We start from the raw sequence: 25244 nt of genomic DNA, 5'->3' as shown, positions 1-25244 counted from the left end.
CCAAACTTTTGACTGATACTGTTTATTTACAACACTCAGCATTTTTTTTTAAAAGTTGTAAAATCATGTGTACTTTCATCCTTCAAGGGTCACTGTGTGTTTTTAGTCTACTCAAAGCAGAAAATCACTGAACATGATAATGAAACTTCCCATATGGAAAAGAAATAGAAAAAACTTATAAAAGATTTGCTTAAGATTTGGCTTACTTCATATAGTGAATCATATAAGGCTTATATGATTTACTCATGAAAGTAGCCACTTTCTCATTACTTTCATATATTGTTTTAGTAAGTATCCAAAACATACGTTTCATTTATAGAATTTTTCAAGGGATCTTATATCTGTTTTCACTCTTGTATGCTTTTCATACAAGTTTCACACAAGACAGATACAAACCTTATAAGATTTATATATATCTTTTCCATATGGGTTAAAAGAAATTAAATTTAATTGAAAAGCTTTTATTGTGTAGATTCTTTATTGTTCAAGGTTAAAACATTTTGAAATAACTCGCTAATTTCCTGAAGCTTAATTGCTTAATAGTCTAGCACTGGCAGCTCTTCATATTTTCTTTAGATCACAACTGAATTATGCAACGCTTAAACAGCACAACAAGTGGCGGGAATGAGAATCAGCACTGGTCCATCTACGCCCCCACCCTCACCTATGATCACAGGCTTTGAGTAGTGACCAAAAGAGGGAGAGCAAGAGATAAAAGTGGTGGAAATGAGCTTTCTCCAAAGGGTGGCCTTTGCCTTAGAGATAGGGTGAGGAGTTCAGCTATCCAGAAGGGGCTCAGAATCGAGCCGCTACTCCTCGACATCGAGTTGAGATGGTTTGGGCAACTGACAAGGATGCCTACTGGGTGAGGTGTTCTGGACATGTCCCACTGGGGGTGAGACAATGGGGCACACCCAGGACACATTGGAGAGATTATATCTCTTGACTGGCCTGGGAATGCCTTTGCATTCCGAGTGGACAAACTGGAGGAGGTGGCCGGGAAGAGGGAGATCTGGACTCTCCTTAGGCTGCTGCCTCAGCGTCCCGGTCCCAGATAAGCAGAAGTAAATGGATGGATGGATGAATAAAGAGCACATTAAGAAAAAAACCATCTTCAAAACAAGAACATTGGCTGATAGCTTAGAAAGGGCAAAATACACTGTCTGCTGGGAGAGACACCATGTCCTGCACACACTCAGTGTGAAAACAATCTGTTTAGTCCGCCACCTCGGAAATTCACATCACAGCTTATGAATAAACAATATGACTGAGTGATCATTTACAGTCAGAACACCCAACCCCCCCACCACCACACACACACACATACAGTGGGGCAAAAAAGTATTTAGTCAGCCACCGATTGTGCAAGTTCCCCCACTTAAAATGATGACAGAGGTCAGTAATTTGCACCAGAGGTACACTTCAACTGTGAGAGACAGAATGTGAAAAAAAAATCCATGAATTCACATGGTAGGATTTGTAAAGAATTTATTCGTAAATAGGGTGGAAAATAAGTATTTGGTCACCTCAAACAAGGAAAATCTCTGGCTCTCACAGACCTGTAACGTCTTCTGTAAGAAGCTTTTCTGTCCCCCACTCGTTACCTGTATGAATGGCACCTGTTTGAACTCATCATCTGTATAAAAGACACCTGTCCACAGCCTCAAACAGTCAGACTCCAAACTCCGCCATGGCCAAGACCAAAGAGCTTTCGAAGGACACCAGGAAAAGTATTGTAGACCTGCACCAGACTGGGAAGAGTGAATCTACAATAGGCAAGCAGCTTGGTGTGAAAAAATCAACTGTGGGAGCAATCATCAGAAAATGGAAGACATACAAGACCACTGATAATCTCCCTCGATCTGGGGCTCCACGCAAGATCTCATCCCGTGGGGTCAAAATGATCATGAGAACGGTGAGCAAAGATCCCAGAACCACACGGGGGGACCTGGTGAATGACCTGCAGAGAGCTGGGACCAAAGTAACAAAGGTCACCATCAGTAACACACTACAACGGCAGGGAATCAAATCCCGCAGTGCCAGACGTGTTCCGCTGCTGAAGCCAGTGCATGTCCAGGCCCGTCTGAAGTTTGCCAGAGAGCACATGGATGATACAGCAGAGGATTGGGAGAATGTCATGTGGTCAGATGAAACCAAAGTAGAACTTTTTGGTATAAACTCAACTCGTCGTGTTTGGAGGAAGAAGAATACTGAGTTGCATCCCAAGAACACCATACCTACTGTGAAGCATGGGGGTGGAAACATCATGCTATGGGGCTGTTTTTCTGCCAAGGGGACAGGACGACTGATCCGTGTTAAGGACAGAATGAATGGGGCCATGTATCGTGAGATTTTGAGCCAAAACCTCCTTCCATCAGTGAGAACTTTGAAGATGAAACGAGGCTGGGTCTTCCAACATGACAATGATCCAAAACACACCGCCCGGGCAACAAAGGAGTGGCTCCGTAAGAAGCATTTGAAAGTCCTGGAGTGGCCTAGCCAGTCTCCAGACCTCAACCCCATAGAAAATCTGTGGCGGGAGTTGAAAGTCCGTGTTGCTCGGCGACAGCCCCAAAACATCACTGCTCTCGAGAAGATCTGCATGGAGGAACCAAAATCCTTTTTTTTTACCCCACTTTGTCATCTACTAATCCCTTCCTCCTCCTCTTCATCTCCTCCTTCTGGTTTCCTCCTCCCACTCAATTTCCATTCATCCCCTCACTGGTTCTCTCGGCTCCCCCCAAAACATCACTGCTCTCGAGAAGATCTGCATGGAGGAATGGGCCAAAATACCAGCTACTGTGTGTGCAAACCTGGTAAAGACCTATAGTAAACGTTTGACCTCTGTTATTGCCAACAAAGGTTATGTTACAAAGTATTGAGTTGTATTTTTGTTATTGACCAAATACTTATTTTCCACCCTAATTTACGAATAAATTCTTTACAAATCCTACCATGTGGATTCATGGATTTTTTTTTCACATTCTGTCTCTCACAGTTGAAGTGTACCTCTGGTGCAAATTACTGACCTCTGTCATCATTTTAGGTGGGGGAACTTGCACAATCGGTGGCTGACTAAATACTTTTTTGCCCCACTGTACTTCTCTTAGCTGATATATGTGCACTCTTAAAATGTTTTTCAGACATTAACTTTAGACAATCTCAGCAGTCAAGGGTCAGGATTATGTCCATAGTTGTTCTTTTGCATATGAAATAGTCCCCTTCACATGTGTTTGTGTTACCATTAATACTCTGTATTGGTTGAAGTAGCTGCCTGGAAGGAGTGTGCAGCAGGCAGGCCACAGGATGCCCAGTTGCTAGCAATGAATAAACCAGACAGGTATTAGCTGTTCACACATCAATAGCTGGCAGCTTGGAAACTGGCAGGTTAAAGACCAGCTTGTGTGTGATCCAGCTGTGCAGGAGGTTTGCCATGTTCTCTTCTGCTAGTTAGGTCTTAGAAAAGTTCAGGACTGTTGCGTAAGTGTGAAAACAACTTTAGCACATAAGTGGACGTCAGTTCCAGCACCAGGAAGTGTGACAGTGTAATATTATGGTAAATGGTAAATGGCCTGTATTTGTATAGCGCTTTTACTTAGTCCCTATGGACCCCAAAGCGCTTTACACTACATTCAGTCATCCACACATTCACACACTGGTGATGGCAAGCTACATTGTAGCCACAGCTGCCCTGGGATGCACTGACAGAGGCGTGGCTGCCAGACACTGGCACCACCGGGCCCTCTGACCACCACCAGTAAGCAACGGGTGAAATGTCTTGCCCAAGGACACCACAACCGAGACTGTTGGAGCCAGGGCTCGAACCGAACCGATTACAAGACGAACTGCCAACTCTTGAGCCACGATCTCATAATATAATGAGAAAACGCATTAGGGTTTCATCTTAATCAACTATACAACCATCACCCGTTTACACTACACACTGTAAAACGTGTATAACACACTGTAACAGACTTAAGACCCATCCAATTACGAAGCAAATCACTGGGTAGCTGACATTTAAGTCACTAGTGGCTGCTCTGTTTGTGTATTGCAGGTAAATGTCTTCTGTATTTCCATTCAGTCAGGTTGGTAAACAGCTGCATTAGAAGTCACTTCAAATGCCTCAGAGATAAGATCAATTTAATTCAATACCTGCTTGCTTTGCATCAGTTATAAGTTGCTAAGTTTCACTGACGTTTTATGATCTCCGATGGCCACGTCAATGCATGCCTTTTACTTTGTGTACGCTAGTTGGGGGATAATATAATTAAAGTGTGAGTTTAAGTATCATCCCAAGTGAGACAGAACACAAAGGGACTTCATTAAAGAATTCATAACAACAATTTTTTCAGGGTAATTTACACTGTAGGGACTTGGCAGCTGGGATTTATTTGTTATGGACATCATGTAATGAAGATATAAAACTGACATCTGGTGCATACAACAACCAGCCATGAGAAATCCGTACTGTCAACTGCAGAGGGTAAACCTTAACAACTTCCAGACCAACTTCAGTACTAACTGCAGAAGCACTATAATGGAGACCCATGAACGCTGTGCCTGTAAATGTTGGTGGCGTAAAGCTTTAGGGCTACTCGGGTAAGCCTGACTGAATAAGCGCAGACTTCACAGATGGACGACCGTGTTCAGTCATTAGATGAAAACTGTCAATTACATAATGCTGCCTCTTGCTCAGTTAAAGCACTAGTAAACTGAATCTGCTGAACAACTTTTAACAACAGGATGTTTCATCATCATCCATTGCCATTTCTGAGTCATGTGTGGAAATGAGGGTTTTATTTTTATTGTCTGCTGCATGTCGATTACTGGACCTACTGCTGACCATCATGACTCATTCTTGCAGCTGATTCATGAAACAAATCTGAAACTTTCAAAAGCCTCATCCTACCTAAAGTAGATCAGCAGTTATTTAGGTCAATGCAAAGATGACTCGTCTAAGTGCCTGGACTGATTAACAACCATGAAGCCGCTTTTGAATTGTTGAAATCGAGAATGATGGAGGACATGCAGGGGAAAAAGAACAGCTAGAAGAGATGGTAGGGGGAATAATGAAGGAGGTTAGAGAAAGATGGGAAGAAAACACAATAATGATAGAGATATAATAAGATCAAGAAGATCTGAAAGACTAGGTGAGGCAGAAAGAGGGTTGGGGCTGTACCTGTGCTGCTGTGTTCCATTCATGCATCACTCTGAGAGCAGTGTGTCTGCGCCGGCCCCCTAGGAGATTAATTAGCGGCCTCAGCTAGCAGAGGAGCTGCTGAGACAGGCACCCAGCTTAACACCGAAGATAAATTACCTTGGCTGAAAGCTCAAAATTCAGCTATTTCACCACATACAAAAACAGACTGAGGATTTTGGAGGTCCAAAACTGCGTCAGTACCTGGTGTAATAGGAGGGAGAAAGGGGGGCAGCCATCGCTTTCTTTCTATACTGTATACATTTGGCTATAGGTTCACTCAAAGATTAGTACTCAAAGCAAAGTTTTGAATCTTTTACTGACCAGACTCAAGCCGCTGAATATTTCAACTCTTCATGGATGAAATATCTCCATATAAATCTTCATTAGTCAGTTACCCAGCTATGTGACTGCAGAATCAGGTGCACTATCAACATTAAATCTGAGGTCACCAAAATAATTCAGTTTCTAGGAGCAAAAATAGGACGGTTACATGACAAGATGTTTACAGATAACTTTTAGAGCATCAAAAGAAATGTCTTAGGGAGAAACATTATAAAATAACTATAAAAAAAGAACAGAGACTTGAATTTATCTCCAGATTTTTAAAAAGAGAAGGTCAAATCTGGTCAGGTTTCTTTCAGGGTCGTAAGAAAAAATAAATAAATTGCTGGAACACTCCAGGCTGCACCCATGGGAACAGGAAACTAGATGTTACTGACAACGGATCATATAACATACTTAAATCCCTCCCACTGATTCCACATATTCCTTATTTCTATATCACTGCCGGCTACCTCGGCCACTGTTGCCTTTTTTGTTTGACTGATCATCATCTCAGCCTTAATACTTAGAGGCCGGTGGTGAGTCACAAAGATCGCTGTGCAACTGCATGTGAAACATAATGAGGACAGGTGGGGGTGGGGAGACACAAGTGAAATTTATTATCAGGTAAAACGCTACCAGCCATGCTACAAAAATGGTTTCAGGGGTTTAATGAGTATGAAGTGTTTTATAAAGCCATTACCTCACATCAGCTAAAGTTGTAAACAACTGGAACAAAATTTGTTTTTTTATTTAAAGTGGATTCACAACACCATAAGGCTGAAAACAATATTTAAAATTAAAAATATTAACAAACAGAAAAAGGAAAGAATGAAAAAGCATCCCACCTGCAGATCAGCAGCACAGATAGCAATTACACTGAAATTACAGGCTGCCCTCTTCAGAGGCGAGTTGGAAGGAAAGTTTATGAAGAAATACACATGTGGTGAAAGTATGTAGATGGATTTCCAATAAGCCTGCAACATTAGACTGTTTAACTATCTGCTTTTTTTATCTGCATGGAAGCAGCTTTACTGAGGTGTTTAGGAAATAAACTGCATCTCTGTCAAGCTTAAAACATAATGCACATAGAAGAAAGGATAAAAAAATAAATTAACATAATAAGTCAAGTTGATGAATGATTGAGTGGCAATGCCTTACATGATTGCATGTAAAAGCCTAATAGTGTTTTTTAAAAGTATTTCAAAACTTACATTTAAAGTTAATGTAAACTATCAAATAAACTCAACAATTCGCTGTTGCTTAGTAACAACATAGTATAACAGGAGCGAAAACCTCTGCCACTCTCCGGATAGTGTTTACTTGTAAGGGAATGATACTGTATTTTCTATATATTCATTTTTGTTAGCCTGTCCTGTCCAAGGTAGTTGGGATAGGCTCCAGCCCCCCGTGACCCTGACAAGGATAAACCGTAGAGAAAGGATGGATATATTCATTTAGTCTTCTGCGTGTGGTAAAAAAAAAATCAGATAAGGGTACCGTGACAGATGTTTAGGTTGATTACACAAACATTACGCAGGTTGAAATTTACTGATTTGTAAGTAACTGAACATGAATATCTTGAGCTTAATATTTAATATTATACTATAGTATATATAAAAACAGGCAGCTCGTTTTATTTCTCTCAACAATACGTTCTTTGATGATATAAAACATTTTTTAACCAATAGATCATTGAGTGGAGCTTGAAGACCTTGGTGGATGTGAGTCAAATTAGAATGACTTGTTAACGAGACCCCACTTTACAAGTTTTATCAGAATTCATTCAAAACTTTTCGAGCTATCCTGCTTAACGACGCACACAAATACTGCCAGAAACATAACTTCATTGCAGGAGGTAATTATTTCTTCTTAACATCTAATTAACTAGTGATTAAAAAGCATTTCTTGATGCATTACTGAACCTGAGCCTGAATTAGAATCAGCTTAACTGGCCAAGCATGCAAGGACTGTGACTGTTTTCAGAATGAACACAAAGAAAAAGAGAAATAAACTCATAAAATTGACTCCCATGTGTCCACTGTTTGCTTTGTACTGCTCACTCAGTTCCTGTTACAACCCCGAGAACTAAGAAAGTAAATTTCCATCACTTCAGGTAGCATATTTATGCAGCAGTTAGCAGTTGTTGGTCTAAGCATATTAAAGCACTCCTACTTCCTGTAAAGTGTACCATCTTGCACTGTGGACCGAGAGAATGACGAGTGAGAGCCAGAGCTGCCAAATTTGTACACACTACTCATGGCGGTCACCTGGGAGCACATCCATTCCACCTGACTAACCAGTGTTTGTCAAAGCCAGAGTCGTGCTGCTTGGCTGATCTACCCATCCCCCATTGGCACTGCACACACAACCCCCCCCAAAAAACAAAAAGAAAAATCAGCCATGCTTTTGAATGCACCTTTGAAACGGGCAAAGAGCCTCCCAGCACAGCGCACAACAAAGTAGGACACAAGACAACTTAGCAGTGTACATGCTGGTGCAGAAACAAATACAGATACTGAAAGGGAGATGCATGCACACTCTTACTAACTCCCTCTGATGCACTTAAAAGCAATGAGTAAAATATTGATAGCCCGAGGAGGTCCGGGCTGCTCAGTATGTGCTCTGTACGCACTAGGAAAGAAAGTATGTTCATGTGTCTGCTAAAATGAGTATCTTCAAAACCTGTATCCATATAAAAGTCAGAATAAATGCCATTTGTTTCTACTGGTCTCAAAATTGAACTTCAGAGGGTTCATCTTATTCAGCAACAAAAACCTTCTTCATTGTCAAAAACATTAGCATCTCCTAGCTATTATATGATAAAAATCGTATAATAGCTGCAAAGATGGGCTAATTGTCATATTGATGTGATTAACAGTTAGTACCGTTATTAACCCGCAGAGATAAGGCAGCAGCCCATGTGCCAGTTAAATCACGAGCCAGGGAGGGGTGGGGGACAGCACAACGCCACGTGAGCGTACCATCTCTCCACTTTCTCGCTCGTCCCTCCTCATCATACACATGCATTCACCCCCCTGCTGTGGTATTGGAGAAAGCGCTAATGGACAGAAGTGATTACTGGCCACCTTAAGGTTGAATAGGCGAGATGAATAGATACGGTCACAGCCTCGCAGGGGGAGTGGACGAATCGCCTGACCTTCGCATGAAAAGACCAGACTCCAATCTGTCATCCACAAACTTCGCTGCACACCACCTGCTAGGCTGTTTTTTCACACTGTGTGGCACCAGGTAATGAGCAATTTTGAAAAGAAAGCAAGATGGAAAAAAAAACCAAACCCAAAAAACAGAACACCTTGCAAAGTGTAGAATAGCGAAAGCCCCTTTTCCACAGCAGAAAAATACACATTACTACTTTCAGCTACAACACACCCTTTCTTGTTCATATCTCGCACGTGCACGTGGTCTCACATGTTCTCACGTGCACCCGGAAACAAATACAACTGCAGATGGCAATAGTAAAAAAAAAAATCACAGTCAAAAGAGCATCAAACGAAAAAAATGTGACAAATATTGAAAATTGTGTTTTAGTTGTGTTTGGAAGGATCAAATCCAGTTTCCCAGAATGAAAACATGAAAACACAAATTTGCACATCATAAGCACAAGAAATGAGCAGCTTTGGGCTCGGAAAGGACAACTCAAACTGAGTAAAATATCAAAGAAAAGAATAAAGGGAGGTAAGCAAAAAGGGGAGAGAGGAGTTGAATTCACTGTTACCTAGAGAAAAGAGAAAATATTGTTAACAGTATTTTCTTCAGCTCAAAGCCCTTGCACTAAAAAAAAAGAAATCGGAGGGGAAACTGGAAATAGAAGAATTAGTACTTGGTATCAAGAACAGAGCGAGACGAAGCAAAGTCAACACAGAGACAACGAGAGGCCACGGGACAGATGCAACACTGAACACTGGGAGCACGCTGGCTGTGTGACTGGATGCCCTACCTGTTTGGCTGAGTTGAGAGGTACTCCGGCTCTTGCGCGACATGCCAACCATGGCCTGCATTTTGGCACCAATGCTGGAGCGCCTCTTCTTGTCGTCAGTGCCTACCGTGCCAACCGCCGTGTCCGACTGACTGCCGTCCGTCTTCTCCAGGTTACACATGTCGCCACTGATGCTTGTGCTCTTGGTCATGTTCATCCCACCCGATGAGCCCATCTGCCTGTTTTTCATTTTGGATGCAAAGTCACTGTCAGCCACCACCATAGATGGGAGGGAGGGAAGGGGACAGGTGAAGACAGAGAAGAGAGGACAGGGCAGAGAAGGGGAGAGAGGAAGCCAGTGGAGGGGGATGTGAATGGAGAGATGATGGAGGAGGAAACAGAAGGAGAGGATGGAAGAGGAGAGGAGAGGGATAGTAGATGACAAGGTGTGGGGTGAAAAGGAGAAAAGGACAGAGTTCAGGTACAGGAGTTCATGACTTACAGTATAGATGAGGTTAACACTGATGTAGTGTATATTCTAAAGCCTTTTCATGCAGTGAAAGACCAACCATAGCCTACTCTCCAGCTCTGTAAATGGGTTTGTAAAAGTTTTGAAGCCGTTTGGGAAATCGGGAGTAACATAGAGTTAATACTCTGCATTTTATCTGTTAGGTTATTTCGTTTTTTGATTTAAGATGTCTAAAGACACTAATCAACTAAGACTCTGGTAGTATTCTGAGTATTAATTTAATAATCAAAGTATTAATTTATTAAATGAAAAGTTCACGGACATCCACAAGTAGGTAAGAGTTGTGATCAAGCGCTCAAAGCTGCACACAGAAAAGTTGCCTGTCATCAGCATTATTCTCCAGCTCCTGCAGTTTGAAAGGAAATAGGCCAGTGTTCAAATGAGGGTCCTATTTTAGCCCTGCCAGTAAAATTATCTTTAAGAGACAAATTACATTCTGTATCATAGGCTCTGAATTCTTAATGGGATAAGTTACGTGTAGCACCCTCATTAATTTAAGTGTCTGACCTCCATCATGTAACTGTGTTGCAAAGACCACTCATAGAAAGATGTGCTGGGTAAAACGGGAAGGTTTAATACATTTTGACGGCTGATTCCATCAATTAATTCAATCGTACTCCAAATTTCACATATATCAGACACTCTGCTGTATTTGATAAACGCTGGAGTTTATGTCTGATATGGTTGCGACATCTCATTATCCTGCGCATGAACACAGTGGTGCTTTTAGTTTAGACAATCAGCCGTGCCTAAACATCAGCAGTCGACCAGGCCTTCGTCTGTCTCACGCACATTCTCAGGCAGTTAGCTCATAAACAACATATGGAACCGTCATGAATGTGTGAGCACGTAGTAATGGCTGCTCATGTCACTCCTTGCTATGCTGGCGTGGATAGTATACACTGGCACATGCGTATCCTGTTTTGGCGGTCTGCACTTCATATTATGTTTTTCAGCTGCTGTTGGTGAAATAAATCAGGTGTGCTGTTAAAGAGCACCTCGTACCCCAGCCAGCAGTAGCAAACCTTTTGTTTATACCAGTTCTAGCACCAGTGGCTTCTGTTAAGTATCAGCCTGTGCTTCAACACATAAATATTAAATGCTTATTGGGAGATTAGCGCCTTTGATCGGTTATTGCAGCCCAGAGGCTTTGAAGACGACTCCAAGCGCTCGGCCGGCACCACGGGCCCGTGTGCTACAGGTGACATTCTAAAATATGCTCTTTCACCATCATCGCAGTGAGGCTGCATTTCATCTGCTCCTCACACGGCGATCGCGCCGCTTCTTTCATTACATCAGCACAGCAGCGAGGTCAGGGGGGATCGTGGCCTCTAACAATGATTGCCAGCTGAGGTTAAAATGCATGAGCGCAGAGCTTTCAATTAGAAATGTATGTTCTGTAAAATATTTAGCGACACAAAATAGGAAATGAGATGAAATGTATTCTTCTGATGGAATAAATGTCTCGTCTAATTCCCTACTTGTCTAATAGAACACACAGTGCCTGTCACCACGTTTATATCAAAGGCAAACTTTAATCCTTCTCTAGGAGGATGGCCAATAATAATATTTAATCTAAAGTGATGAACACTGCCGGTACGTGGACACATTCTACCCATTATCGGAACAGATGAATTATACCCAAACCACTAAGGGTCTATGATGGTTTGTTCCCTAAAGGGTGAACTTGCAACTGGATTGAATAAACATTTGGCTCTAACTGAATTGACGGCGCTTTTATTTTTCGTTTGTTTTTTTTTTTTGTCAAAATGCACAAACATCTGCTCTTAATGGACACACTGTTCTAAAGTAAATCATAGTCTCACGATTCTTCATACTCTCATAAACTGGTGTAAAAGGACACCTTACTTTGATTGTCCTCAATAAAAACAAGTACATAAAATCTCTCGCACCTCCTCTCATTACAGTTTCGCCACTCACTGAACAGGTCTTGGCACTCAATCCAGGGTTGCTGTGTAAATATGCCTACTTGGAAAACTGGGTCTCTCCAGGGATTTCTGATTTTCAACCTCAGCTCAAAGAACACAGAGCTCCTCATCATGCAGATTGCTCACCATGCATTTTCATCTAGGCCAACATGTTCCCAAAGCATAACCCAACCCCAAAATACCTTCGAAATCTTTGGTGTTGCAAAAATGTAGACAGGTTTTGCTACACAAAGCTGTCTTTAATAGGCCAATCTCCATACTGTATCATGTATTGATCATTTTTAGAAACCGATGGTAAACATTTAAATAAAGTCTTCTAAAAGGAAATGAGTCAATAGATATTAAGCAACTTTGGGGTGAAATATACATTTTATTTATTTAGTCTCACTAACAACAAGGAAGGAGCAGCTGTTATTAAAGGTGAATCATAAATGATGTATGGAAAAGTGCAGGTACCGTGGCAACCGTGCCCCAAATCAGAGCATTAGCATGCGTTCATGCCTGTCAAATTTCTTTTGTGTTGTTTTTTTTGCAGAGGTTGCAGTGAGCAGAATTGAAGTGATTCATTAAAGTCTGGATCTCATATTTATCTTAAGCTGTAACTTGGATACGACAGTCTCATTCAGAGCAGAGATTTTCGCTTCTGTCTTCAAAGGACTAAAAACACACACGGCTATCATGATGCTCGTATGCCAAGCCTGTTTAATGTGTAGCAGATGTGTATTTACACTGTGACCTCAATACATAGGAGATGACTCATAAATAGATGTAGCTGGTGGCCATGTTTCTGCTAAATCAAACTGCTTTACTACTTTCACACACACAGATAAGGAGAGCAGCAAATGCATCTTTTGTAACTTGAAGCACATCGCGTGTCACTTGCTGACTCCTCAAATCATCTCGATACATGTGATTGACTGTTTTCAGTATTCTGACTTCAAATCTGGAGGCTCTCATAGAAAAGCTTTTTTACCTATAGATATTCTCTGCTTGATTACGGTTCAAGTTCTGAGATTTGTGGCTTCAATGCCCAGTGGCACAATTGACTATGCAGTGGCATGAATAACAGATACGCTAAATGTTCTATCTCATACATGCTCTATCTCACAGATCCTAAGATTATTAGCATGCAGCAATTTTGTTTTTTCTATTGTGTGCAGCTGCAAAAATCATGAATCAGTGAGCAAACCTGAATGAACAAAACGACGCGGAGTGTTTGATTTTTTATCTCTCAAAAAGCAGAATATTGCATTACTCACAACTAGGTGGAATATCAGTTTATACTGTAGCTGTCATGAAGGAACAAGGGTTGATCACACAGATGAGAGTTGCCAGCATTTTTTAAAGTAGGACCAAATGAGCTCACTTTCAGTCAAGATGAAACACGTTGCAACTGCAGCATTGTAGCTTAAATCAAATCTCTGGGACGCGTGTGCTCAAGTCGGCTTTTTTCAAATCTCATTTGTACGTTTCCGGTGAATTCACTGAAAGTGATTACCCCGTGGTCATCAGTATGAGGTTTGTGATGTGACACACAAAAACAGGGAAATATCGAGGAGTAGCTGGAGACAAGGAGGAGGTCTGAGTCGACAAGTTGCACGTGCAAAACATGACTGCAGGGGAGCAAGTGAAGAACACGGACTGATAAAATACTGATGCAGCATCCCAACACAGCACAGCACATACAATAAAGCGATATACACAGCAACTTCAGAGTAAACCGATGGATGAGTGGGCAAAGCGTTAGGACTTCCTAATCTTCTGTTTGCACTGTATAATCCACGATCCACTGTGTAAGTACAATTTACTTACACTTCAGTGGATCTGCTCCTGTTTCTGCATGTGCATTTAGCCTCCTACGCGCATGTGCAGAGTGCACCTTCTCAATCAGACGGTGCACACTAGTGTAGAGTTAATCACGCGTGAGAGGGTGTAGCTTTTATCTTAATGTGTTTTCTGTTAAGACCGAGGGGCAGAACTAATATTGGTGAGAAGCGCTTGCTTGGATCCTGCTGTGAATGTGATTTGATGGTAAAGACATCTTATCAGGAGTGCAAGCTAAGCTTCTTTCTGTTGGCCTTCCAAATAAATTTTGCTCTTGAATTTGCTCTTGACACAATTTTCAGACCTGCTAGTCCAGCACAGTGCAAAAATAAAACCACAGTCTCTTGTGGTTTACCAGGAAATAGTGTCATGTTAAATATAGTCTTAACATGTTAGAAGCCAAGCTTCTAATATGCCAAGGCAAGAAGCCAAGGCTCACTAAACATTTAGACATGAAGGTCCACTCAGAAAAACAACAGCTTTTATGATGTGTAGTAAAATATCAACAGTTCACCTAACCTCTGATTTAAATAAGTCTTCGACTTTATATTTACTGTACATCTCTATGCACACTTTGTGTGAATGTGACTATTATTATTATTATTATTATTATTATTATTATTATTATTATTATTATTATTATCATCACTTGTATGTACAGTTATATGTTTAATACAGGGAGGCACTTTGTTGAACTTCTTAGCAAATCAAAAATTGATGTTTACGAGGGTCTTGCAGTACACCTTGTGGTAATGCTGGATTTACAGTACTGCATTAAATTTGTGCCATAACCTGGTGCTCACTTTCTCATAAATGTCTCATAAATATTGATCAGCAAAAGGCTGATACCTATGTGAAACATAAGGCAACAGGCTGTGATTGTATCTAGCACACTAATAATCCTAATAGTATTTTTCCATGGTAAACATGCAGTTTTTCTTGTTTTCATTGCTCTTTTTCATTGGTTCGAAGGTCTTCTCTACTTCCTGCATGTCGATAAAAGTAACTGTTGTTTAAAAGCATGAAACATGAAGAGCTCAGTTTTCCTCGTGGTGTCAGAGCATTGCAGGCATACTGTAAAAGCAAGCTCTGATTAAGTGCAGTACTATAAATTCAGGATAAAGGTTATTCTTTAGATAGTAACTGTAGAGTTCACATTATCTGATGTGTGAACAGACTGCATGGACACCAACTGTTTTCATGTCACTGCTATTATACACTGCTCAAAAATGTTAAAAGGAACACTTTAAAAATACATTCGATCCCAATGGGATGTGTGCATGACTCACAACACTGGAGCGTGCACTTATTGAGATGACCACTGCTGTCCTGGGAGATCTCCCCCAAAATCTGGACCAGAGTATTACTCAGCTCGTCGACAATCTAAGGTGCAACTTGGCAGCTTGGACTGAGTAAAACATAATGTCCCAGAGGTGCTCTGTTGGATGTAGGTCAGTTGAGCATGGAGGCCAGTCAGTGGTATCAATTTCTTCATCCTCCATGAACAGTGTGCTTACTCTAATTACATGAGGCCGGGCATTGTTGTGCACCAGGAGGACCCACTGCACCAGTATAAGTTCTGACAATGTGTCCAAGAATTGCATCCTGATACCTAACGGCCGTCAGGGTGTGTGAGGCCTGTGGGTCCCTCCATGGATTATGCCTCCTCAGACCATCAAGGACCCACCACCAAATTGGTCATGCTGAACGATGTTACCCTTCCACGTCTGTCACATGGGCTCAGAATGAACCTGCTCTCATCTCTGAAAAGCACAGGGCACCAGAGGTGGAGCTGCTGATTCTGGTATTCTATGGCAAATGCCAATCAGGCTCCAGTGCTGAACAGTGAGCACAGAGGCCACTTGAGGACGTCGGGCCCTCAGGTCACCCTCATCATGTCTGTTTTTGATTGTTTGGTCAGAGACATTCACACCAGCGGTCTCCTGGAAGTCATTTTGTAGGTCTGGCAGCACACATCCTGTTCCTACGTGCACAAAAGAGCAGATACCAGTCCTGCTGATGGGATAAGGACCTTCTACGGCCCTGTCCAGCTCTCTTAGAGTAAGTGGCTGTCTCCTGGAATCTCCTCCATGCTCTTGAGACTGTGCTGGGAGACACAAAAATCCTTCTGGCTATGTCACACATTGATGTGCCATCCTAGGGGAGTTGGACTCCGTGCAAGCTCTGTAGGGTCCAGGTACCACCTCATGCTACCAGTAGTGACACTGACCCTTGCCAAATGCAAAACTATTGAAAAAACAGTCAGAAAAGATGAGGGAAAAACATCATTGGTCTTTACCTGGAAAACCATTCCTGTTTTTGAGGTTATGTACCTCTAATGCACCTGTTGATGATTTCATTACCATCATAGAAAAAGTTTAACACCAACCCACAAGTTGAACTGACTTGATGCTCTGATTAAAAAGTGTTCCTTTATCTTTTTTAAGCAGTGTAAAATATTAATGCTACTCTACCTTAGTATTGTTAAAGGTCAACAGGGCCACAGTTACACCATCATCAAGGTAAAGAGAGGAGGGTAGTCACCACACTCTGTCTTGCACGTCCTCATATAAATGTGCAAAAGACAGTCGTCCACTGGGATCTACAGCGGGATCTATACTACTGTTAGTAGTTTTCTTCATCATTGTTAGTCTACAGTTTGAAGCTGCTACACATGTGTTACCTGAGGTCAGTCTCTGAGATACTCCTTTGGTGCAAGTCCTCTTCTTTCTCCACCAAATCCTTCTGATGCTCTTCGCCTGCGTCTACCTTTCCCTCCCACTCCTTCCCCCCTCTCTGCACCCTTCCTTCTTTACTAGCCCCTCTGCCTTTTTCTCCTGCCTCCTCTTCCTCCCTCACTTCTCCTAACTGCTCATCCCCCTCCCGAGAATGGCTCCTCGATCGCAACTGGCTGAAGATGGAAACAGAGGCACAAAGAGCAGCACATGCAAAGCCAAAAGAAACAGAAAAAACAGAAAAAAACAAACAAAGCGTGAACAATGTCAACAACAAAAGAGAGACGAACACAGAGATGCAACGCAGCCATGATCAAAAGCAGACTGATTCTAAATCACAGAAGAACTAACGTAGACTTAAAGCAAAGCACCATGCAGAGGAGTTTGTTTTTTTCTTTGATATGAGACGACACCCAAAGAGTAGAAATATGTTTAATGTTTCAGTGACTACTGCCAGATATGGACAAACTTCCCCCACAGCGTGAAGGAACAGAGTTCAACCACTTGGCTCCAGATTCTCTAAAATGGAGCCAAACTTGAACTCATCACAGGGAGAAAATGACACGCAGCGCTACAGGAGGGGCATTTTCTCCTCAGGTAACCATGTGCAAACAGTTTCAAATTTGAAAACGTCTGGACATGGTAATGAATATGGGTTTCACCGCTGAGGGGGGCGGGGTTTGTCCATTCCAGCTTGATGGTAATTTAAAGAGCGACACAAAGTTTGCATCAGCCTACCGGATCTTGCGGTTTCCTTGCGGCCTTTCTGACTGGACAGACATGTAGCTCGTGCTGCTGAACCGAGAGGCACTACTGGTTCTCGACACAGCGGACACGTCGCTTACATCACTGTCCGACGACTTGGCTGACAAGTTGTCGGAGCCCCGTGGATCTCTGCCTGAACGCTGCAAAGAGGGCAAAGAATAAGACATAAAGTATGGTGACATCAGATATCACAAGTTTGGGGTTTTTGAGCACTCAACAATTTTAACAAGTACAAAATGTTGTTGCTAAAATAGTCCCAATGAAAACTTCAACAAGTTACCAAAGGGTAGAGATTTCTAAAATGACTTCTACGTCTTTGCCTTGTAAGGGAAAACTATTTGATCAAGACAAGCAGTATTTCAGAAATAAGCTGTTGAATCTAAATAAAAAAGAAGAAATATGCACACTATTTTTACGTTAGGCATATTAGGTGAGCGACTTTAAAGGTCAGTATTTTAATTATGTAGTGGGAAAACATTGGGCTTGCAGTTAAATACCGCAGGGGTTCATGGTTTGAGATTTGGTCTTACCAGGTTCAGAGACTAGGAAAAGTTATAAATGACATCCACAATTTCAGCTTGACTTTCATTTTTGTGTACAAAAGGCTGGAATGGCACACGAAAGCATGTCTTCGTTTCATTCAGCTTCTGATCAGCATCCATTGTTTGTGTGTGTGTTGCAGGTTTTCACAGGCTTGTCTTGTTGATTTTAATTGACTTTTTACATTTGAGCTAATTTATGCTTTGGATCTATCTAGCATGGATATATTAGATGGTAAATGGACTGCTACTTAAATTGTGCTTTTCTAATCTAACTGAGCACCTAAAGCATTTGTTACTATAGTTCTCATTCTCCCAGTCAGTGCTTTTTGTGCAAGATCTTGTCTAATATTTGCACACTTACTCACACTCTTTATAAACAAACATGATGCGTGTTTTAGAGTAACAAGTAAAATGAATTCTGGAAACTAGATTTTTGAATTGGGAACTAGGGTCAAAAAATAAAACTGTTGCAAAAGTGACAAAACTGCAGATTCTTCAATGGCCCCTTGAAGATGTCACACAAGCAAGCTCCTATGTTAAAATGCCCAGTTTCACAGCAGAAATAAACCTAACATTGGTCCAGGCCGGGCGTCGACAATCTTCAACATCAAAAGAGCCATTTTAGCTCCTCCCAACAAACTACGAGAGAAAAAGTGCAGCACACGCGTGTAACATGGATTAACATGTTTATTTTCTATGAGTTTCTAACTTGAATATGTCAAGCTCTGCCTGCTCTTGCATTACTGTGTTCGATTAACAATGCAGACAAAGAAATAATGCGCACATTTGTGATTACACTTGTGATAAAGTTTACAAGAAGCTGTTGATCAATCACAGTCCATACAGTGTTGTTGCCAGAGACCAAAGATGGAACATTCATCAGCAACTGTTCAATAAACTAAATTTTTTGGACATTGTTTTGAAAGATATTTGCAGGCACTTAAGTTAAGCTAGCAAACATTGGAAATATTAGAAAGTCCAATTGTTCTTGATTGCATCACAGCACACCTGGGAACCTCGCTCTGCGCCGTTGGTTTCCTTTTTGCACGCTCTTTTCTTTTTCAACAACTACCCAGTTTAAAGCTATGCCTAGCAGTGTGACAGATTTGTGTGATAACAATTGGTTGTAGGTGCAATATGGCTTGCCAACAGCCTATCCATGAAATATGTAATCCAGTTTTGCTGATTGGCTAGTAATACTGGAAGGCTTTTTTGTGTGTTACATAGAATTGTTCATAACAGGTGTTTATGTCTGTGTGATGTACCTTCCTAACCAAGCTTGTTAGCATTAGCTGACAACTTAGGACTCCAAAGAGTCATCCAAATATGGTCACTCCTGGCTCTGAAACACCCAGATGGCAACAACTAAAACGCTATTCTCCAGGCTTTAAAACGGGACTTCATAAAACAAAGATTCTTGTCATGTCTTGTCAATTGTTTATATACAGGCTAAGGCTCTCATACAAAGCAGGGTTACGGGGATTAAGTAATAAGATGGTTCATAACTTACTTCAGCATGCAAAACAAATTGGCAAAAGTAATTCCCTGTATGCCTGCTTCTTAATGCTTGTGATGTGCAATTTTACTGCTAATTTGTTAGGGTATGATTGTCACTGGGGAAGAAGCTGAATGTCTAACTAAAAACGAGCACTTTTCAGTGGAAGACTGGGTGGAGCAAAATCAGGGTTGTGCTCTGAGAACTTGTCCCACAGAGACTGTGAACTTTCCAAAAATTAAAAACAACTTGAGGTATCATCCTTCTGATTAACTGGATGAGATCCAGAATGCATCGCAGACATACAAGCATGAGGACTTGTAGAGTGCGATCTAAAAACTGCACCCACGCTTAAAACAGTCAAAAGTGACACAAGAAGATGATCTTAAACAGGCGATCGGCCAAATTTCAATCAGGTAATGTGTTTGTTTTCCATTTTTGAAGACTTGTGATCTCCTGTAATTGTACTCTTAATACTTCATGTACATTTTACTAAAAAAATTAATGAATAATATTCTGATTTAGACATACAAAGTTTTGCATGAGTACTTAACCATAAGTGGCAGGAAGACAGTTACCATATACTGTTTAATCCAGTGACAGTCAACTGGCTCACAAAGTCGGATTCTACTCAACTAACTTTATACACAGGCTTTCCTGGAAGCTGAACTGGGCTGGGATGATCTTGGCACAGACTTAGTCCAAGCACATTTGTGAACGTGGATGTGTATATAATATCCTGTTATGTTTTGGTTGGCTGTTTACTGTAACTAAATCTGGACGGAGTGTTACAGTAACTGCCTTTATTAGCATTGTTTTTGTCAATGGGAAGATATTGCTCAACATACAAGGACTGGGGAATAATTTCAGCAGCTTTTTATAGACTCCAAATGCCATAGTTTTCATAGCACTGTCTTAAAAGGAAAGCAGACAGAGGGGCTTCATCTGCTAGGTCTCAGACCAGACCGCAGTGAGACAGCAGGCTCTGGCCGAGCTCTCTAAACATGTTCAGGACTTCTCCAGAACAGAGTAGTAAACAGTGGATTTTACACACAATTCCTTGAAATTGCAAAGTGATGTATTGAAGTATTTGGCCTAAATGACAAGGAGAAAAATGTAGTTTCCCCACATAGAGATAACTCTAGGTGGCTTTAGATTGTTGTCGTTTTAGATTTGTGTGCAATGATTTTGAGATATCTTATCGTTCCATTTACTTTTTCTGGGTTAACAATGGACACTGCTGAGAAACTGTTGGGAAGGATTAATAAAATGTATCCTGTGGCGCTGTGGATGCATGTCGCTTTTTAAAGTCAAAGCTTTGAATAAAGACGTGTATAATATATATCTGTGACTCAGATGAGCTGATTAGAAGAACAGCTGTATCCAGCTCTGTGTTTTCCAGCCTTTGAGTCTTTACCAGCTGCACTTTGTTTTGATATGTTTTGTGACCATATCTGTGCATGATGCAAACATCAGTGAGCATGCATTTTGGAACTTTGTGAACAGTGTTTGTGTAGGAACGTGGTTTTCTGGAGTGTTGAAGCATAAATTAAGCAGACCTGGGCGTGTTTTCTTTACCTTGTGGTAGTCCTGCTCCAGTCTTGAGTCAGAACCAGCTCCCTGCTTATACTTGTTCATCTTTAGTTTCATCTGTCTGGTCCTCTCCTCCATGTCCATACCTGAGCACAGAGACAGATGCGAGTCAGCTGGGAGCTGGTGGACTGTGAGGAGAGCCTCATGGAGGGGCATACTGTTATGGTGAGAGAGGCTTCTGTTGAGCTATGAGCCATGAGCTATGACGGGACAGATCTAATGGGAAAAGCTGAATGGTTGGCTGTTTTTAACAAACACAAACCCGTAAACATATGCTGCATAGAATAATAAACTAATTTTTGAAATCAATAAGTCCCACAAAAAATGCTGCTTTTTAGTCAGTCACTAATATTCAAATATTTTTATCTGACCTCAGTAAAACACATTTGAATGCTAAGCCAAATTACTCCAGTACTACTACAGCACTAACTGTAACAATACTAGTGATGCATTTTACAAAAAAACTCTAGATGAATGGAAATGATTAAACAACAAATTGAAATCCCTAAACGATCACATTAATTGGCCAAAGCATCCCTCTCAATTAAAACCGACAGGCATTTTAGTCCTTTTTTAATCTGCAAATGTGATTCTTACATTCGCAACCATGCACAGGCCTCTGTTGAAGTACAAATACCAATAAGAATAGGAACTGTGTACATTTTACAAACCTAAAAATGACAAAATAAGCTACAAACAGTTTCTACAGTGACTGTTTCTTTTCTGCAAAAATGTTCACCACATGGTGACTTTCCTGCTTTTTCCTGCATTTCCATTTTCCTGCTTACTCTTTGTCTCTACTTTTGTGTCATATGACCGCAGTGACAGAGTGAAGATGAATGCACACGTACAGGCGCCATGCTCGCGTGCCTTCATGTACACACTCGCACACAAAGAGAAACGAAAAAGCAAAGAAAAAGAGTAAAATAAAGGAATACAAGCTCAGAGCAAATGAATGACTGCATGAGTGAAGCGAAAGGAGTTGACGCATCACGCAGTTAGTAAACTACATGTGATTTCGCATCTCTCTAGGAGTATTTTGTTAACTAATAGTAACTTTGTTAAATGATTGTAACTGAGCTGCTTTTGAAATTCCAGTGCAGTCAGAAAGTCGTTTTTTGTGATCGCTTCGTTTCAGTGGTCGTGATAAATATCAGGTTAAAATTGAACAACTTTGAGTTCATGTTCTTTTATACCAACACGTTCTCATCCCAACTTGTAACATAGAAACGCATGTGACAAATCGCCAGTGTGTTACGCGTTTGGAGGCACGAGAGCCGTTTGGAATGAATCTATACATGTAAATGTGTTTTACGTTCTGATCATGAATCACTTTGGAAAACACTATCTGATAGTGTTAAGGTTATGGTTATGGTTAGGGTGTAACACGGCTGGAGCGTGTGTTACCGCCGCGAGTGGCATTCTATTGGGTTCAATTGAGAATCCGGAGCATCTCATAAGGACGCGGAAGGGTACCTTTCGTTACTATGAGACGCCTCGGGACATGACAAATCGTCTGTATGTTATGCGTTGGCAATGACAATGCTCTGTTTATCCAATTTTTATTGGACAAACAAGATTGGACAGTTCATCACAATAAATTGTGTTAGATCCTAGAAGACTGATGGCTTTTTCATGCTTGAAGCTGGAGAAACGAGGCAGTTAGCTTAGCTTATCATAAAAACATTTAACCTCGTGTGGTCTAGACATAAAAAGCTGAACGACCAGGACCTCAGAGGCTAGCTGCTTAACAAGTTGTACCTTTTGTTTTGGACTGCAAAGAGACCACATTTTAAGTGACTCGGTGACTGTGCATGAATGTGTGCGGCAATTATTGTTTCATTTCAAAGCAAATCTGTGGAACAAGATCATGAAAACCATACTCACTAAAGTGAGTAAAATTTTTGACTGCACTGCATTAGCAGCGTTTAGGAACTCTAAGTCATTCAAAACCACATGAATCATCAAATTTCACTTGAAATAGGCCAAAAAGAAATCAATTTAGGGAAAAAGTAGCAAATCTATGTCTACAAAGAGAGTAATCAAAAGAATAAATCTGCTGTCACACGCTCACAGTAAGTTTTTTTTTAAAAGCTTGGTAGAAAATGACAGTGTCTCATGTGCTGCAAAGAAACCACACTGGTGTGATCGTGATCATGCTTTAGTGAATGACAAGCCCACACAGTCTGTCTGCAGAAAAAATAAAGCAGCATAAATGGTATGGAAGCCAGAAGCATCATCTACACAACAACGAAGAGAGCAACGCCGCAAGAAATTGGAGTCAAGCCAAACGGGAAAATAAAAGACGACTGAGATGAGGGGAGGCGGGTTTGAGGAGGGGGAGGGCAAGCCAGGAAGACGTACAGAGAGAATCACAGCAGAGGAAGGAGAAGAGGGAGCTGAGACAGAAAAGAAGGAAGGTGCAGAAGAAGAAGGGACAGACCTGAGTTCGTCCAACTTGGTGAGTCCGTGTCTTCTGGGATTACATCACACAATGGACAGACAGACAGAGGAGAGGAAGATGGATGTGAGAGGATGCACGAAGGGTAAGGGGGAGGGCGAAGGAGGAGAGGAAGGATGGCTGGGAGGGCGACGCCATCACCAAAGGTCTCGGGTTTGGAGGGTCAGAGTAGACAGGAAGGAGTCGGAGGGGAGGGAGGGGGACACGACACAACAATACAACACGACAATGACAAAAACAACAAGCACAGAACACACAAACAAAATCATAGAGTACACCAAGAACACACAAACTCCACCATGGGCACAGTGAGAAGTCAAAATAGAGCAAAAAGGGTGCGAGGCCGGGGGAGGCTGAGGTAGAGAGGCCAAGAGTTTAGTTATTAGAAGTCAGAGAGAGAGGGAAGGGGAAAGGTTCTGTGCTTTAAAGGGGAAAAAAGGAGCTGAAACAGGAAAGAGATGTTAATGTACCAAACCAGATAGAAACTTGAGACCTCTCTGCAGGCAGGTGAGGAAAGGAGGAAGAGGAGGAGAGAGGGGAGGGGGAAGAGGTATATAAGGAGAAGTGGATGTCACTTGAACCTGCATGGGGCAACTGTGAGGAAACAGTCTGGAAAAGTAACATGAACGGGAAAAAAAGAGGAAAAAAAAGAAAAGAAAAACTGAAAGCACAGAGCAGCGAGCACACAAAAGAGAGACGGCTACCTCACACAGTTTCACCAAGAGAACGTTCAAACTGACAAAAAATAGAGACATCACCTGGGTAGAGTGCGAGAGGTTTAAATACACGCAAGTGTACGCTTAGGCGTACGCTTAGGCGCGCGCGCACACACACACACACACACACGAGCATCAGCCACAAGATCTCTCTGAAAAGTCACACAATATCAACATTCGACTGCCTGCTGCCAGGCATCTCTGTTGATTCCGATAGATTCACATTGTATTCATACGCATATTTCACTTGTCTCTGTATTATTCATGTTCTTCCTTTCTTCCACTCGGGCCCCCGAAATATTCTGTTTAACTCCAGAGATGAAGTGTGCTTCTGTTTCCTCTGCGGCTACCAAGACATGTTCACACATGTTTTGATCTCGCGTCGAGACAGCTGCTCATTGACTGACCCGACCTCAGTTCACAGGTTTAACATCGGGGTCCGGTTTGTTACCAACCTTCTCTCTTAGAGTCATGCTGACCCCTTTTTTTTCTCCTGTTCTGCTCTCCAGCCCTCCCATCTGATCTCTATCCCAGGGGCTGAACCTGACAAATCAACAGTAACGACCAGGAGAGCCTTCATTGTCCTACACCCCCCCCCTCCCACACACACACATACAGAGAATTTGCATTTAGCTCAATTAGTACTCACTTAGCTTGAATAATGAGGTGTCACATGAATTAAAAGACAATGTGAGGCATCTGCCTAGCTAGCTTTCATGGAAGTAATAGCAGTGTGGTTTAGCTTCGTCAGTCATTCCAGGAAACACACAGAAAATATGCAGAGTTGGAGAGAAATGAGAAATGGATGGAGTGAGAAAGTGAGAGAGACTGACTGAAGACCAGGCTAGCTGTGGGTTCATCACAGATTGGCCTGTGGGAAGCAGAGGCTTTGAAGACATGCCTCTCTGCATCCTGCAGACGCACTGAGAGAGCTACTGGGTTTTTAGCTCAGAACAGCAGATGTTTTATGTTTTATTTTAATCCACAATCCTAAATCTGGTTCTGTTGTCAAAATGTACCAGCAAGCGGCATAACAAACTAACATAAATGAGGCTTAACTTAAAGGAAGGTGAAGGCGTGTCACCATGGGAACATTTCAGGAACACATTTCATGCTTCCTATACATCCATGGGCAAGCATCAGGTGTCATTTAAATAACGCTGTTATTTGT

The 25244-nt window shown here is 41.6% G+C and overlaps 1 protein-coding gene across 25 annotated transcripts in view; it reads right to left on the bottom strand.

Annotated features, from left to right (window-relative positions):
- rims2a (regulating synaptic membrane exocytosis 2a) overlaps positions 1-25244 on the bottom strand; it is a 152212-nt gene that overhangs the window by 14142 nt on the left and 112826 nt on the right. For 19 of the 25 annotated variants that reach the window (XM_042221871.1, XM_042221870.1, XM_042221875.1 and 16 more), the window contains 4 exons: positions 23340-23372; positions 20882-20982; positions 17240-17406; positions 9486-9730 (listed from right to left, as the gene is read on the bottom strand). The exons of 2 other annotated variants lie outside the window; for them this stretch is intronic. In XM_042221871.1, coding sequence (XP_042077805.1) covers positions 9486-9730; positions 17240-17406; positions 20882-20982; positions 23340-23372 — 546 coding nt within the window. The remainder of the gene's footprint in view (positions 1-9485; positions 9731-17239; positions 17407-20881; positions 20983-23339; positions 23373-25244) is intronic. 4 more of the 25 variants (XM_042221874.1, XM_042221878.1, XM_042221885.1 and 1 more) reach the window with 2 other exon arrangements.

The sequence above is a fragment of the Haplochromis burtoni genome, unplaced genomic scaffold (assembly GCF_018398535.1).
Source record: "Haplochromis burtoni strain Fernald_Lab_line unplaced genomic scaffold, NCSU_Asbu1 Contig_76, whole genome shotgun sequence".
Lineage (NCBI taxonomy): Eukaryota > Metazoa > Chordata > Actinopteri > Cichliformes > Cichlidae > Haplochromis > Haplochromis burtoni.
This window is presented reverse-complemented; position numbering and strand designations above follow the sequence as displayed.